The sequence below is a fragment of the Bidens hawaiensis genome, unplaced genomic scaffold (genome assembly GCF_021521415.1).
Source record: "Bidens hawaiensis isolate Kalapana, Puna unplaced genomic scaffold, B.hawaiensis_p1.1 tig00009577_1, whole genome shotgun sequence".
NCBI lineage: Eukaryota > Viridiplantae > Streptophyta > Magnoliopsida > Asterales > Asteraceae > Bidens > Bidens hawaiensis.
In genome coordinates, this window is record NW_027491716.1 from 124,873 (window position 1) to 141,860 (window position 16,988).

Consider the following 16,988-nt stretch of genomic DNA (forward strand, 5'->3'; position numbering starts at 1 on the left):
TACATGCTCATACTATCTCAATCTTTATTCTATTATCTTTTATATCTGATATACTAATTACTATTAGTCTTTTATAAAATGATGTCATTTCTTATATAGTCCAATCTTATGTATCCATGCATCCACCTCAACATTTTCATCTTTATATACTCTAAATTTTGATCAAACCTCATTGATGATTTTTGTAGTTTACTTTAAATGAAGTATAGATGAATCATAACTATTATTTAATGATTAATTTTTTTTAAGTTGGCATAAAAGGAATAACTATTAAACTTATTTACGGTTTTAATTTTTTTTTTCTTAACTATATTCCAGTTATATCTCTTTAGGTTAAAAACCTTAACATTTTAACTTTGTTTTTTTAAAATTAAAACACTTAACTAAAAGTAAGTGAATTTAGTGTCCTTTTCCGTGTTAATTAACTAATTATCTACTAACTTTTTTTTTAAAACACAAGATACTATTTTACTTTCGGCATTATCTTTATATGTTTAAGACACTTCGTCTCTGTTGCTCGATTAACCCAATGACGATTATTCTATCAACAAACCTTTAACATTGATTTTACGAATATAATTATTTTAAACTAAAGAATTTAGATGTATTAAAACAAAATTAATCTATTTACACCCAAATTTGGTTTGTTTTCTTAAGAAAAAAAGGTGGAGTAAAACGTAAATTACACTTTATTAATAATAAAAATAAAAAAGAGAGAAAAGAAAAGAAATCCTGGACAAGCACCCCGTGCTGTTGATACCGGAAACAACCACCTCCGACGCGGTTACTTCATTCCTCAATTATCAAATCAATCAATCTCCCAATCTTCAAACTTTCATAACTCGATGAGGGGATTAGACAATCCCGGCTTTCAAGAACCCCACCCCCCTGATGAAATGGAATCATTAGCTCTTAACGATGACAATAATAACAGCCCTAACGGTAACGATATATTTCCGTCATCCAGATCTATCGGCGGACCAAACGGAGACGGTATTCACCACCCTCTCTCTCCATCCTCGCCGTACATCGACGATCCGTTATTATCTTCGCCGCCACGTCATCAAAACCCTAACTCATTCAATTCGTTAATTGAGCCTCCGTCGTACGCCGACGCCGTCTTCAGATCCTTCGACGGCAAGCGAATTGACGCCGACGGTGATGACGCCGTGTCCACGTTATCCAACGATTACTTGAAGATCTCGGTAGCCGATCCGCAAACGGAGCAGAACGCGTTTGTAACCTACTTGATTGCCACGTGGACGAACCTTCCGGAGTTTAACGGAACGGAGTTTAGCGTCCGGAGACGGTTTAAAGACGTCGTGACGTTATCGGACCGGTTATCGGACTCGTACCGAGGTTATTTTATCCCGTTGAGGCCGGATAAGAGCGTTGTGGAGAGTCAAGTGATGCAGAAGCAGGAGTTTGTTGAGCAGAGGCGAGCGGCATTGGAGAAGTATTTGCGGAAGCTTGCGGCGCATCCGGTGATACGGAGGAGTGAGGAGTTGAGAGTGTTTTTGCAGGTGCAGGGGAAGCTGCCGTTGGTGAGGACGACTGACGTGGCGTCGAGGGTGATTGATGGAGCGGTGAAGCTGCCGAAACAGTTGTTTGCGGAGTCGGTTGTGGATCCGGATGAGGTGGCGCAACCCGCAAAAGGAGGGAGGGATTTGTTGAGGTTGTTTAAGGAGTTAAGGCAGTCGGTTAGTAATGATTGGGGCGGGACGAAGCCACCTGTGGTGGAAGAGGATAAGGAGTTTTTGGAGAAGAAGAAGAAGTTGCAGGAGTTTGAGCAGGAGCTGAGTAATGTGTCGCAGCAGGTCTGTTGTTTGATCTTAAAATTGTTTGAAAGGCCATGTCTATTCAAGCACCGGTGACATGTTTATGCAGACACCAATGACGTGTCATACGTCCTGAATTGTAGGGTGAAAAGTGGTTAAATGGGCCGTTTTGATAGTCATTATGGGTTGTATGATAGAGCGAAAAAGGTCACACGGTGTTTTTGCGGGCCACATTATATAGCCCATGTGATTTTTGGCTGATAACGAAATGACTGATTATATAACCTTATATTTTGCTGTCTTATACGACCCGAATGACATCATGTATTACAGGGCGAAAAGTGGTCAAAAGGGCTGTTTTTGATTGTCATATGGGTCGTATTATAGAGCGAAAAAGGTCACACGGGTCGTACGAGGGCCAAATCATCCAGCCCAAATGATTTTTGACTTGTAAAGAAATGACTGATTCTGACACTTTTTTCGTTCTATACAGATCGTATGATAACGAAAAAGGTAATATGTTCTGTATGATGTGATGTATGATGTGGCAGATAGGTTGGTGTACACTTTTGGGGGTGGTGTACCAATAGCAGGACACATCTAAATGAGTTGATTTTCTTCATATTCTGATTTATTTGATCAAACTATTGTAGGCTGAATCTCTTGTTTTAGCTCAGCAAGATATTGGGGACACCCTGGGGCAATTAGGGCTGTCATTTGTGAAGCTAACCAAATTCGAGTCAGAAGAAGCTAAATTCAACTCTCAAAAAGTAAGAGCTGCGGATATGAAAAATGTGGCTACTTCTGCTGTTAAAGCCAGCAGACTGTATAGAGAGCTAAATTCACAAACAGTCAGACATTTGGTATCTTCTTAATTCTTCTCTTAGCTTATTGCATATTGCATATTTGCATTATATGATATTGAACAGTTAGTCAAAAAATCGGCTTACTGTTTTGACTTATTGCAGGATAAGCTACATGAATACCTTGGAGTGATGTTAACTGTGAACAACGCATATTCAGATCGATCAAATGCATTGTTGACTATACAGACTCTTTTATCCGAGCTGTCAAATTTAAATATTAGAATTGAAAAGCTTGAAGCAGCTGCATCCAAGATATTTGGTGGTGACAGATCTAGAGTTAGGAAAATTGAGGAGCTGAAAGAAACAATGAGAGTTACCGAAGAAGCTAAAAACCGTGCAGATAGAGAATACGAACACATAAAGGTAACACAGTTTGTACTGCTGGCTTGCCATCAATTTAACGTAACTTATTGTTAAATATACAATAATGAATTCTTATGTAAGCAGGAGAATAATAAGAATGAGCTTGAGAGATTGGACAAAGAAAGACATGATGATTTTTTTGGCATGTTGAAAGGATTTGTCGTTAACCAGGTATTGTTTTTATATTATTATGAGTGAAAAGTGTGTACAACTTATTTGAAGCAAGTGCATTGTGGTTATTATTGTTACAGGCAGGATATGCAGAGAAGATGGCAAGTGTGTGGGAAACAGTTGCAAACGAAACGAGTGGATATGCGAAAAGCTCATAGGTACCGCAAACAATATTATGGGTTAATTCTACTTATTACATCGACTTTTATGTACACTTCTTCAGGCCAGCAATTTTACACATCTTATTTTGGGTTAGTACACAATTTCAAGACTTGTAATTGTAATCTCCATGTTATTATATTGGTTCTTTTAACTTTAGGCTCCAGTGCACTTGTATTGGCTTTCAAACTTGCAGTTTAGATATCACACAAGCTGATGATAAAGTTATAATGAAGTAGGCAACATGCAATTGAGCTCGATAATAGCGTAGTACACCATCCTCAGTAGGCGTACCATACACTAGGGGCGTATGGTACTCTGGGCTCCGTATGCTTCTTGTCTACTACTTGATTAACCACCATTTTGACCCATTTCGCAAGTAAATTCCAATCCTCTACTTAGGCCATGTGTAGTGGGCTACAAAGGGGCGATATTGGGCGAGAACCCCCCCCCCTTCCCCCCCCCCCCCCTCAGCGATAAGTGGTGGGGTGTTTGTGTGTGTGGGGGGTGGGTGGGGGGGGGACACGGATTTGTCGCATGGTAAGTATTTCTGGAACATATTATTATATTAGTATTTGTGTGTAATATATATATATATATGTGTGTGTGTGTGTGTGTGTGTGTGTGAGATGTAATGGGGCTACAACTCCATTACACTTGTAAAATAAAAATTGCCCCTTTGCTTATAGGCGTCACATGTCAAATATTCCCCCAATTTGTAGCCCCCTACTAGACATAGTCTTATATAATTCTAACTTTACATATTTTAAACACGTATATCGGGCTCAATACACGTTAAAGCGCTTACTCTAAGGCTATGTGTAGTGGGGTGCTACGAATTGGGGGCGGTTTTTGACACGTGGCGCTACATCAACAAAGGGGTAATTTTTATTTTAGGGGTATAATGGTTTTGGAGCCCCATCATATTTGTGTGTGTGTGTGTGTGTGTGTGTATGTGTATATGTATATGTACTAGCTTTTGAATCTGTGTATTACACGAGATTTGCCAAATGAAAAAAATTTCAAGGTCCATTATTTTAATTGGGATTCTTAAAATACTTATGAATTAATTTAACGTACAAAGTAAAACTTATGAATTAATTTTTTTTAGTTCCCGACTTATGATATGTATTTTTTTCCATGTGTTACCCTGTACTACACATAATGGGAAATGTGAACTTAATGATATTTAAAAAAAAAATTGACTCGGTTCATTTATTTTTGCTAAAAATAAGTGGCTTTGTACATTTATATTTGTTACAAAAAGTGGTTCGGTTTTTTTAAAAGTAGTTCGGTTCATTTATTTTTGTTAAAAAAATGTGTTTCAGTTTTTTTATTTTTGTTAAATGTTTAAAAGTGGTTCGGTCTGTTATTTTTATTAAAAAACTGGTTCAAATCATTTACTTTTGTTAAAAGAAAGTAGTTCGATTCGTTTAATTGTGCTAAAAAGTAGTTTTGTTCATTTATTTTTTTACCACATTAAGTAAATAAGAAATAAAAATACTATTTTATCCATGACTTAATGGAAAAAACAAACGGGGTTAACGAGAAATACTAAAATAGCATGATTTTGGAAACGTTGGGTGTTGATTGCTAGAAATATTAAAAAATGTACTAAAGTTGCGTAGTTGGTTAAAACTCAGGTATGAAAATGACACTTAACTAAATAATGAATAAAATTCACACTGTGTTATAACCCAATTGACTAAATGGTTTTGGCCTATAACCCATGGATAGCTAAAATAATGACATGAGGGATTAGGAAGGGATAATTTCATAGAATAGTAACAAAGTTTTCATACTGTTTCAATTAGGTCACTCGTTCTTTTCTTTGTCTCAATTAGGTCACTAAGTTTAGTTTAATGTTTTAATCCTAGATTTTTTACCAATTCAATAAGCTACATGCTGACATGTCAATTCCTATTTTTTAAATGTTTTTCAATTATACAACATAGCATCAATATATTAACCAAAATTTCTCACTGTCACCTGACAATTGATGGTGCAAAATCTTTGATTCAAAAGATGAAATTTATTGAAAAACCTTCTGCTATTACAACTCAATTGATTAGCAGTAACTTTCAAAATTTCCGTCGTTACCATAATCTACGTTGCCACCACCGGCAACTTGAACAACTCTTTCATAAGCAAGCAACTGTTGTCTTCTCCTACTACCGTCTTCATCGGTTCCTGTCGCCGACTCTCTCCTCCCTCTAATTATTCCATCACCACCACTTACATCTTCATTTCCGACGGCGACTGTGATGCGATTGCAACTCAAGAATAGTAGCAGGTCAAGAATAGGGTCGGATTTTGAAGTTGGATATGAAATTATGAGATGCATATAAACAAACTTTATGAAGATCTGAAACCCCTTTTGTTTAAAACAGTTGCAAATCTGAAACAAGGAGATGCTGATGGTTTAGATGCTTCATTTAGCGGCTTGTGAGAGAGATTAGAAAAGTTGAATGTCTTCGGATGTTACATGTGTCACCGGAGAAGATGATCAGAGGTTAGGTGGTGAGGCTATCAACTGATTAACTGATGAAGGTAGGGATGATGGTGATTTTATTTAATTATAATAACTTAAAAGAAAAAATAAATTAAAAAAAGGCAACCTGTTACTTTGGGTATGTTTGGTAAAACTAGCCGGTGGCTGTTAGCTGGAAGCTAGAAGCCAGTGGCTGGTAGCTGGAAGCTGATAGCTGTAGTTTTTTAGATATATTTAGGTGTTTGGCAGAGTAACTGAAGCTTTTAATAAAACTAGTTGGGCGCCCGCGCGGTGCGGTCAAGTGCGCGTGCAATCTGACATCAACCGCATAATCAGTGTCGGTATGTGATTCACTTGATAATAGTGCACACATAACCCGAATGCAGACACGTAATTCGTGCAAAGGCACTAAGTGTGTAACCGGTGGCGAAAATTAAGAAACAAAAGTGAAATATACAGTAATTTTAAATAGATAATTTTTAAACCAACCTCTTTTGAATTGAAACATTTTCCGACCCGGCACCGTTTTAATCTAAAACATGTTATGACCTGGCCCCTTTCGACTCAAAACCGTACCGACACGAACCGAATTAAATTAACCCTTTTTGTGTCGACTTGTTCCGACCTTAATTTGGTCTTACACATGATCCGAGCTCGTCTGACTCGACTTGTTGTCAATCATAACCGGTAATTACGTAGTATACTAATTTTTTAAAGTTAAAAAAAGTATAGCAATATAATACTCAAATTAAAGAGAATAAAATGCTCTTTTTTATGATGTAATTTGTTCAAAAAAAATATTAACATGTGAAAAAGCTATAGTCTTTTAAAAAGTCATGGGGGTAGTTAGTTTTGAATAAGGATAAAATATGTAACTATTACAAAAATTAACAAAAGTTGATAAAAATTCAGGTACCAAGATTATAAATTCAATTGTAAAAGATTGTAGCTTTTATCAAAGGCTACTACTAGTAGCATTTGAACATGAAGCTTTTTCTCCAAAGTTAAAAGTTTGAAGCTTCTTCCACCAAACATAGCTTTTTATTGAATATGAGTTTTTTTTTAAAAAAGCTTGAAGTTTGAAGCTTCTAAAAGCTCCTAAAAGCTCTTTGTCAAACATACCCTTCGACTTTTGACTTTTGAATACATCACTAATTTGAACTTTCAAATATCAATCCACATCATCAATAAAAAAAGCATTTAAAAATAGAAATTGACATTTTAGCATGTAACCTATTAAATAGGTAAAAAATCTAAAATTAGAACATTAAACTAAACTTAGTGACCTAATTGGGACAAAGAAAAGAATGAGTGACCTATTTGAAACAGCAGGGAAACTTGGTTACTATTCTATGAAGTTATCCTGATTAGGAATTATAAGGAATGTAGCTTGACATCTAAGCTTAACATTTTCTTTTATTAGTATGGTAAAATAAGATAAGATATATATATATATATATATATATATATATATATTACACACATGCACATATAATATAATAATATTAACCCAAAACACACCCCGGTGACAAAGACCTGCCCCCTGACTTATCGCCCTTTTGTAGCCTGGGGACAGTGTTGTAGCTCCTTTGTTGCCCAAACTCACACCATTTGTCGCCCATGGACTAATAATTGTACTCCTTTTGTGTGACTATAAAATCTCTTTTATTTGATTAAATTCCTTGATGAGTGAAATTCTACATTTTCCTTTCTCTTTATATGAAACAAAAGTTTCATTATGCATATCTCCTTCATGTGAGGTGCATATATTCCCGTTTGAACTCCTCGACTCCTCGTCTAAAATTTTACTCTTTGATGGATTATAAGAACAACTTATCTTCCATAAATTGTCATATCTCGATGGTCAATACAAGTTGAGCGGGATAGGTAATGGATCAAAGTGGGTTTGGGTTACAATAGGTTCAGGTTAAAACCATGGACGGACAAATGTCTGTCGTGGGCTCACGGGAAACTTAATCCACTTATAAAATATGAGATGAACCCTTAACAAAACTAAACAAGTGGTGTAGTGTATAAGACATGGGTTATTAAGTATATGGTCTCGGGTTTAATTATCGTGTTTTCTTAAAACTTTTTTATACATGTGCTAAATGGAGTATTTTTGGGTTTTATAAAACTTTCAGACCCTCACAAGTCTCAATTACTAGTACCCCAGTCTCCACAGTCCGTCTCTGGCTGACCTCCGCTCTGCCTCTGTCCATCGCTGGCCGCCGCACCTCACCATGGACCGCCGTTGCATCTCACGGCCTCACCCCGCTGCCCTACCATTTGGACCACCAGGTTTCTGATACTGACTTCTTTGTTATATTAATATTTTTAATTCTTAAATTAAAATTGTTAGTTTGTTTACATGTTAATTTCTTTAATTCTTTTTTTACATGCTAGTTTGTTAATTTATTAGAAGTTTAAGCATTTTGAATAGTTGTTTCATGGTTGAATGTACATGAGACAAAGAGTACAAATTCATGATCATTAAATTTGTGTTATTTTTTATTATTATTATTTAATAAAAATATCGATTTTGTTTGTGCGATTGTTGAACCGTGCATGACCCGAATGGCCGAACAAAGCGTCAAACGACCCAAAATTTTTTATGACCGACCTTATGAAATTGAAGCATCTAAAAACAATGAACCGTATAAACCAATTTCTAGATTGGTCACTATGTGAGAACGTCGATGAGTGTCAATGACGGTGATGACGGTGCCAACGACAACGAGTATTTTTATGTTCTAGTGACAAACAATGGCATGGATTATACTAATTTATCTGGACCTTTAAGTTAAGTTTTATATTCGTTGTTTGTTTTGGCACACTAACTAATTTAAAATATATCTAAAATGAATCGTTCACTAATTAATTTGAGTTGATTCATTTAAACTCAATACAATTTATTTTGACCTACCCATTTTCTAAACAATGGACCATGATTGACATCTATAGCAACATCATAATGATGTTAATTTGAAGAATAAATTAAACAGTTTCATTTTTACTCTTTAAGTTAACTCATCTAGATGATGCTAACTTCTTTGAATCTTTTTAAGTTAACAAGTTCATTTTATCATAGTTGTTTATTTGACATGTTAACTAAGTTTAAGATATCAAATTTGACTAATCGACTAACTTGGGTTAACTCCAATAAGCATATATAATTTTTTAAGTAATGAAGTATGATGCCTATAGGATCCTCATTATCCATAGAATAAATTAAATCCAATTTAGAATGAGATAAACATAAAGACAATGGTTTATATTGGGATTAACCTACGACTTATGCTGAGATGTCTTGTCGATCACAACTCACTTTGCATCGGCTAAGGAGAGGAAAGGTGGAACAAGCATCCAATAAAGTTAAATGGCTTGTTCATAAGTTAGGCATTGATCCCAAAATGGCTAAATACTTTTGACCCCTCTAATTATCAAACACATATCATATGTTTTTCAGAGGTGAACATAAGAGTCGTGTAACCTTATAAATGCTCGCTTTGAGCGTTGAAAACTTTAGACGACTATGGTCTTCAACACACTTCAATAATTCATCATACGAAAACGTTTTCTACTTGTCACTTTGCTTTTACATAAAAACATGTCCCTTGAATCCAATCGTAAAACCAAACACGTGAACATACCATAACACAATTAGGTACATGGCTAACTCTTCATTCCTTGTTTTCGATAGATTCTATTCTACGTTAGAATCAAATCGATAAACATTAAAAGTTTAAAACAACCACTCTTATTCTGCCACGAAGTTAAAGGACCATTAATTTGAATTATTCCACAACCTTAGAGTGGATGTTACCAAACTAATTTTTATATACATTCACCAATTTGAACAAGGAAGCAAAAGGTAAGAATCATGTTCTTAAAGCATTTTTATTCGATATCTTTATCATTATTCACACACCCCCACTCTCTATCCAATCATCCATTGTGTATTTCACCAAAATACTACATGCAATGACCTTATTGGCTCTTATTAATTACCTTGTTTTGGCAAGATTAATAAGTGTTATTTAATTAAGATTTAAGAATATTATTATTGTAACTTACACGATTAATTAACACTTACGAATGATTAGAATTTGTGAGAAGGTTTATCATTTTCTTATCTTTTTTACAAATCATCGTCACTATTATTAGTTTCAAATACGTATGTAACAAATCTATAATTGCGTACTCGTATGTATATAGATAATGTATATATGATTACCTTTTCCCAGTTATCATGGTCTAAGAGATTAACTATTAATAAAACCTTTAAAAAAGCTATTTAGTAAAAATTAATAAAATAAATTAATAAGTGTTATACTTAAATTCAGCATCATTAGTTTGTTTTAACTTTTAAAGAACGATAATAAATAGATATGTTACATAAAGTTTTTCTTAAGAAAAAACTTTATAGATAAAATGAAGTTGTAGAAATTATTAATCTATATATATATTCAGTCGAAATTTTATAATATTTAGATAAATAATATATTTTTAATTACACTAGTAAATCTTTCTTTTCATATTCGTTCGTGTTCAATTCGCTTATTATTTGATAATGCTCTAAATGAACATAAATAAAGAAATATAAATTTACACAAATAAAACAAACACATTTGACGTAAATCAATGAAGAAAATGAACGTGTATTTTTTTTTTTCAACTCATTAGTCAATTACCTAAAGTTTGTGTATAGAATCTGATTTGGATGATGAATGATGCATATATGACGAGCCAATTAGTATTGCTAATGAATAACAAAAAAATTAAATAAATATTGAAACGAGAGAATCAACACAGTAAGTGAACAAATATAAACGACCTATTGTTCACACATATAAATGAACAAATTTGACATGTAATCGTTATAATTTTATTAAGATAAATAAAAGTTTTGGTTTATGTTTGTTTCTACATTAAATAAACAAATATAAACGAACGTCTTATTTAATAGTTCATTGAATGCTTGTTTGATTAAATTACTCGGCTACTTAAACTTATTTAGTTATTTTACTTGAAATTATCTATTAAGGTTTAATTTCTTTTATGAATCTTAGTCCATGAAGAAAAAATAGTCAAGAAAACAAAACAAATCTCATAAATGAGTATCTAATTGCTTAAAGAAATATGCATTATCTTCCATAGTAATTGACATTTCCTTGCCTTCTCTCTCTCTCTCTCTCTCACACTATATATACACACATACCATCTATGCAAACATGTGTTTCTGTTTCCCTTAGATCGTGTGTAGACTGCTATGCATGTTCTTATAAGCTGTCTAACCTTCTTCAACCCTAAAAATCTCTCAAAATGGCCACTTCTTCATTTCCTGATGTGTGGGGTTGGATTCAAAGCCTCCCACCACCAACACAATGGCCAACAAACACAAAATCCATATGCATTTGTTCTTCATCTCAACCTTCTCTCCAACTCTCCATAACCTTCAAAACCCTAACCCACCCTTCTCCTTTCTCCTTATCCATTGATGCAAATTACAACCTACCCATCTCTCTTTGGACCTCTAAACCACTCAAATCCACCAATAACACCACCTTACTTGATCAACAAGTTACCATCTCCAAACTCTTAACCAGTATCATCAAAGATATTCTCAATTACAGCCCTATAAAATTCTCCAATGCCTACCTTTATCTCCCACAACCAAATTCGATCCCCGACCTCAAAGTCATCGTTAATTTTGCGTTTCTTGCGCTTGCTTTCATCGTATCTATATACGAAGCACCACAAGATATTAGGTGTGATTGTATTAACACTATTAAAGATCAATTCGCGTGTTCATGGGCACGGACAACTTCTAAAAGACTAATGAGGTTAATAGGATCAAACGCGGAAGAACAATGGATGAGATCCATGAATCTTGCCATCACAAACTGGATGATCGAGCTACGAGCGATGAACCATGCGCTGAAATCGCCATCTCCCATGTATTCTTCGGCTGTTTCGGCATTAGGGTTATGGAAGATTCAGCTGTATTGTCCGGTGATTGCTATGGAGATTGAAAAGTGTAATAGTAATGGACAAGATGATGAGAAACTTGGGTTTTCTTTGAATTATCATCAACTTGAAGGGGTGATTCAGTTGAATTATCAGGTGACTGTCCGAGAGAAGTGGATTGATGTTTTAGTTAGCATTGATAACGTGAGGTATGGAAGGTTTCTTTTTCAAGAATTTACTATTTTTTGTAAGTAATACTTGTTTTGTGTGTGTGTGTTAGAATTAAATTTTAATTTAACACAACAAGTTAACTAGGTAACTAGGGTAGATCGAATTAGGATTTGGCTAAGCATATAATCTCTTTAACACGCCACACATACTATGAAACATAAGACTTTTAATCAATGTTTTCAGAATTGATTGTCTGATCGGATTTAAGAACTGGATGACATAATAAATATTATTTTATAACGTGTTGTGATTATCATCAATAAAACAAGATGTGTTAGCATATTCTTTTTTTAAGAATTCACTACTTTTGTAAGGAATACTTGATTTATGCTTGTTAAGACTTAAATAAATAAAATATAAAGTTTAGAGCACTAAATAAACCTATAAAATGAGATTTTGTAGAAATATATTTTCTATGTAAACCGGAAATCCGTTCCGACCTCCCGATTCGGTTCACCTAGTTTGCCGGCTTGAATGAGGAACAACCAAAGAGGCTTAACCGGACCTGCTATTTGCTTGGTTTCCGAACCAACCGGTCCCTTGGTGAAAGTGATAATCGTTGGTAAAAGTGGAATTTAGGTTTTTCAACGGGTTGCTTAATGATGAAAGAATTCGTCATTGGTCCCCCAGTAAAAGTCATAACCGTTGTTATCCACCGGTTACGATACATAAGAAAATGCGTGGGTAAAGACTACATCGACAAGTCTAAAATCAATAATTGCATATTAATAGTGTCAATGACCTTGTTTTAGATTGCTTGAAAGCAAAGGACACTATTATGGAGTTAGGTTTGTGGTTGAGATATGAATTATGAACCGAACCCGGATGCTTATAAACTAGCTCTTTTTTCATTATTAAAAAACAGTTTGCAAAAAAGAAAAAAAAAATACAAAACATTTGAGTTTTAATATTATTGTAACTATTATGCTATTACAATAATAATTTATTTATTGAGTAGACGGGTTAGAAATTTATACATTAAAAAGTATGATTTAGACGATCATTGTTTTATCCAATTATCTTATGTGAATCAACTTGTTTTTGTTAATAGACATTTTTTAAAATTTAAACACCTATTAAATCTACTATACTATTAAAACAATACATTTTTCTATAAATAACGTACATTCTTATAATTTTTTATTAATAAAATAATTCAAAATTAAAATAAATTACGTTCAACTTCTAACATTTCTTTTTAATATAATAAATCAAAATGAATTAAAATAATCAACCTTATCGATTCAGTCGGTTTATATTTCACACAAATTTGTTTATATCTTATTATTTGTGTTATTAAACCGTTTTTATTAGTTTTATTTTTTTTATCACCACATATTTATGTAAAATTATCTATTAAATTGATGATTATAATATAAATCCATAAGATATGTTATTAAAATATTATTAAATTCATTCTTTTTTGTTGTATTTTTTAGCCATCCGTGTATCATACGGGTTCTAACCTAGTTAAATATAATATATATGTTAAATTAACTACTTTTTTCTTATTTAGTTTTAATGTAAACACTAAACGCTAGTTTTTTTTTATCATTGTAATAAAAATTTTTACCGCATCTTTTATATTAAGATAAATGATTGTGATGCTTGTGGAAAATGTTTTTGTAAATAGGTGGACCAACCGTTCAAGTGACTCCCGGTAGATGTTCATTTTATACAAGTCATAGCTATAAAAAGTATGCATGTATACTGTTTGTATACAGTGCCTAAAATAATTTCCTTTTGGAGGGATTTGTGATGTCTACTAAAAAGAAATTATTTTTATATCTAAATTTAAAATATTAATATATAAAAGTAAAAAGAGAAACATGATTTTTAAGTTTGATTAATATTATTTCATTTATAATTCAGGTGTGATATTATGCGACTTGTAAATGATACTCTTTTAAAAGAACGTGGAGCAGGAATCGACGAAAAACACTTCCCGTCACGCATTTCCCTACATCTTACCCCGACAATCCAAACCAAAGTCTTGAGCGTTTCCGTTAGCAGATCTTCCGAAAACCCGACCCGAGAAATAGGCGTAGAGAGATCCATCGAAGGTTCATTTGAACCACCAAACCCTCACATTGGAATATCAGTTTCCGCTGGTGAAACCGTCACAACCAACCTCAAACCATGGAAATTTGAACAGTCTGTTTATGGTAATAGCAGCACGTTTAGCTGGTTCCTTCATGATAGCATTAATGGTCGCGAGGTTTTTTCTTTTTCCATTTTTTCTTCTTTTTCAATTGGTTATTGAATTTTAATAATATATCCTAATTTTTACCCATTGATCGGGATTAATCTCAACTCAGAAAATGTTCATAGACGATCCAAACTTAGAAGTATTTTCCTTCCACAATCGCATACGTATTTTCAACATCGGCAAAAGGCTAACAAGATTTGTTCTCAGTTAAATATGAGACTACTGAATAAAAATACATTCAAAGTTAGGATTGTCTGTAAACAATAAGCATTTATTGAGTTTTGATTAACCCTTGCGAATATGTGAAAGCTGAGATTATTAAAATCTAATAACTCTTTAATTAATTTAAAAAAGGTCATCAACCTAAACATCTTTTTTTAGGTTTTCTCATCGAAACCATCAAAATGTGCGCTGCTTAAACCGAAAGCGTGGTTTAGGAACCGGTATTCGAGTGCTTACCGGCCGTTTACGAGGCAGGGCGGGGTTATTTTTGCACGAGACGAGTACGGGGAAAGTGTGTTGTGGAAGGTGGGAAGAGATGCGATCGGTGAAACGATGGAGTGGGAAGCGAGAGGGTGGATTTGGTTGACTTATTGGCCAAATAAGTACAAGACGTTTTATACTGAAACTAGAAGATTGGAGTTTCGTGAGATTCTTCATCTTACTATTGCTTGAATTTGTTGTTAAAATAAGAACTGCTTGGAACAAAATTATTATTTATATTTTATTTAGTGTGCAAAATTATTTTGTATTGTAATTGATTAAATTTTCTCATGCTTTATATTATTATTATTATTATTATTATTATTATTATTATTATTATTATTATTATCAATAACATATCATTCATTTGTTGTAAATTTTCATACACCATATGGCATCACTCTTAACAAATTCAAATATCTTTTTTTTTTCTTCCCAGCTTATCGACAATGTTTCCCTCTATGCTACTTTAGCAATTGTTACATTAATTACCATACATGCTTATTATCAAGCTTTCTTCATCAAATTATCTTTTTTGACGGAATAAGGTTATTCCGTTTATATATTTCTTATCAGAATAAGATTCCAGGCTATGTCAATGGTACGATGCCGAACATGAGTGAAGGAACATGTATACCAAATAAAGTCATCAAAAACCAGAAACTGTTATAACTGCTACCAATCTCAAACGAATCAAAGAACTTGGTTTGGAAAACCCGGGAAATTTTAGTAAGAACCAAGCAACACAAACCTGCGTGCTTAATTTAGCGTCAGTCAAAAAGGTTAAAAGGCAGTTTGAGTTTTTCAATAAGTAGGCTAATAATAAGTTCTCCGGTTTTTAAAACAGATCCAATCGGTCTGACTAGCGAATCAGTAGAACGACGACTCAAAACATTTGCTTGTGGAATATAAATATTTTATCTTTTGTTCAGATTTAAAAACACCATCTATGTTGTCAACACATGAGTTCAGACTTCAGACTTTTCTTTTTGGTGCTAAATTGAGCAAACATAACATAAATCAGATATAAACACTGATACATAATCCTTTCTCTTTTATGATTGACAAATTAATCATGGTTGTCACTTGTGCAAAATGCCTACGTCTCTAGTATGAGATTACATAATAAAATACACATCTAAAATTATTAAATCCACTATACTATACCAATGAAAAAATCTACATGCTTTTATTATTTTAAATATAACAAATCTAATACACTACTACACTAGCCATACAATACGTTTAAAATTTGAACCACATGTATTATATATTTATAAAATGAGGACGCATTTCTAAAACTAGTAAAAAATGTAAGTGTCATTAAAGTTTTTTAAAATACTGATGTGAATAATTTTTTAATAGCATAAAATATCATTTCATTAATTTATATCGATAATTATAAAAAATTAAGGGAAAATTCCCAAAATGGCCCTATTTAAAAAATAGATTCTATTTTTGTCCATCAAACTTAATAATTCCAAAAATGTCCATTTCTAACTCATCTTTAACCATATGTTAAGAAATTTAACACGTTTTTGACGACATGTTCGCATAACACGTCGTCAAAGACGCGTTAGATTTTCCTAAACCATGGTTAAAGACGCTAACATGTTGTCAAAGACGCGTTAGATTTCCTAACACATGGTTAAAGATGAGTTAGACTTCCAAACACGTAGTCAAATATATGTTAGCATCAAACGCATAGTCAAAGATATGTTAACTTTTTGTTTGTTTTTTTTATATTATATTTTTATAATTAGTTTTACTTATATTTGTTTTTGTTTTATAACTTTTAATATATAAAATTTTATATTTTATCGAATATACCAACAAGACATGCTTACTTTTACCTACTGACCAACATAAACTTACTTAAACTCGAGCCGTGCCAAAACAATATCGAAACGTTCAATAAAATTTGACCCCGCTCGGTTTTAAATAAAATTTATGTCGGTCCGTAGATAAAAGTAAACATTTTCGTATATTCGAAATAATATAAAATTTTATATATTAAAAGTTATAAAAGAAAAACAAATATAAGTAAAACTAGTTATAAAAATATAATATTAAAAAAAACAAACAAAAAACTAACATATCTTTGACTATGCGTTTGATGCTAACATATCTTTGACTATGTGTTTAGAGGCCTAACTCATCTTTAATCATGTATTAGGAAATCTAACACATGGTCAAAAATAAGTTAAAGAATGTTATTTATGGAATTATTAAATTTTGAGAACAAAACTAGAACTTATTTTCAAAAT

The 16,988-nt window shown here is 33.0% G+C and overlaps 2 protein-coding genes across 3 annotated transcripts; both read left to right on the forward strand.

The window, feature by feature from the left end:
• Positions 1-845: 845 nt before the first annotated feature.
• On the forward strand, positions 846-3,542 carry LOC143533036 (sorting nexin 2A-like). 2 transcript variants are annotated; one of them, XM_077027920.1, is made up of 6 exons: positions 846-1,817; positions 2,432-2,641; positions 2,747-3,007; positions 3,092-3,178; positions 3,259-3,336; positions 3,498-3,542. In XM_077027920.1, exons 1-5 carry the CDS (start codon positions 846-848, stop codon positions 3,334-3,336), a joined length of 1,608 nt encoding a protein of 535 aa, XP_076884035.1. In that variant the 3' UTR covers positions 3,498-3,542. The 2 variants fall into 2 exon arrangements, with proteins under 2 accessions (XP_076884035.1, XP_076884034.1); XM_077027919.1 differs by lacking the exon at positions 3,498-3,542 and having other exon boundaries at positions 3,259-3,474.
• A 7,607-nt stretch (positions 3,543-11,149) lies between these two features.
• On the forward strand, positions 11,150-14,991 carry LOC143533037 (uncharacterized). Its single transcript, XM_077027921.1, has 3 exons — positions 11,150-12,007; positions 13,902-14,247; positions 14,620-14,991. Exons 1-3 carry the CDS (start codon positions 11,154-11,156, stop codon positions 14,911-14,913), a joined length of 1,494 nt encoding a protein of 497 aa, XP_076884036.1. The 5' UTR covers positions 11,150-11,153; the 3' UTR covers positions 14,914-14,991.
• The last annotated feature ends 1,997 nt before the right edge of the window (positions 14,992-16,988 follow it).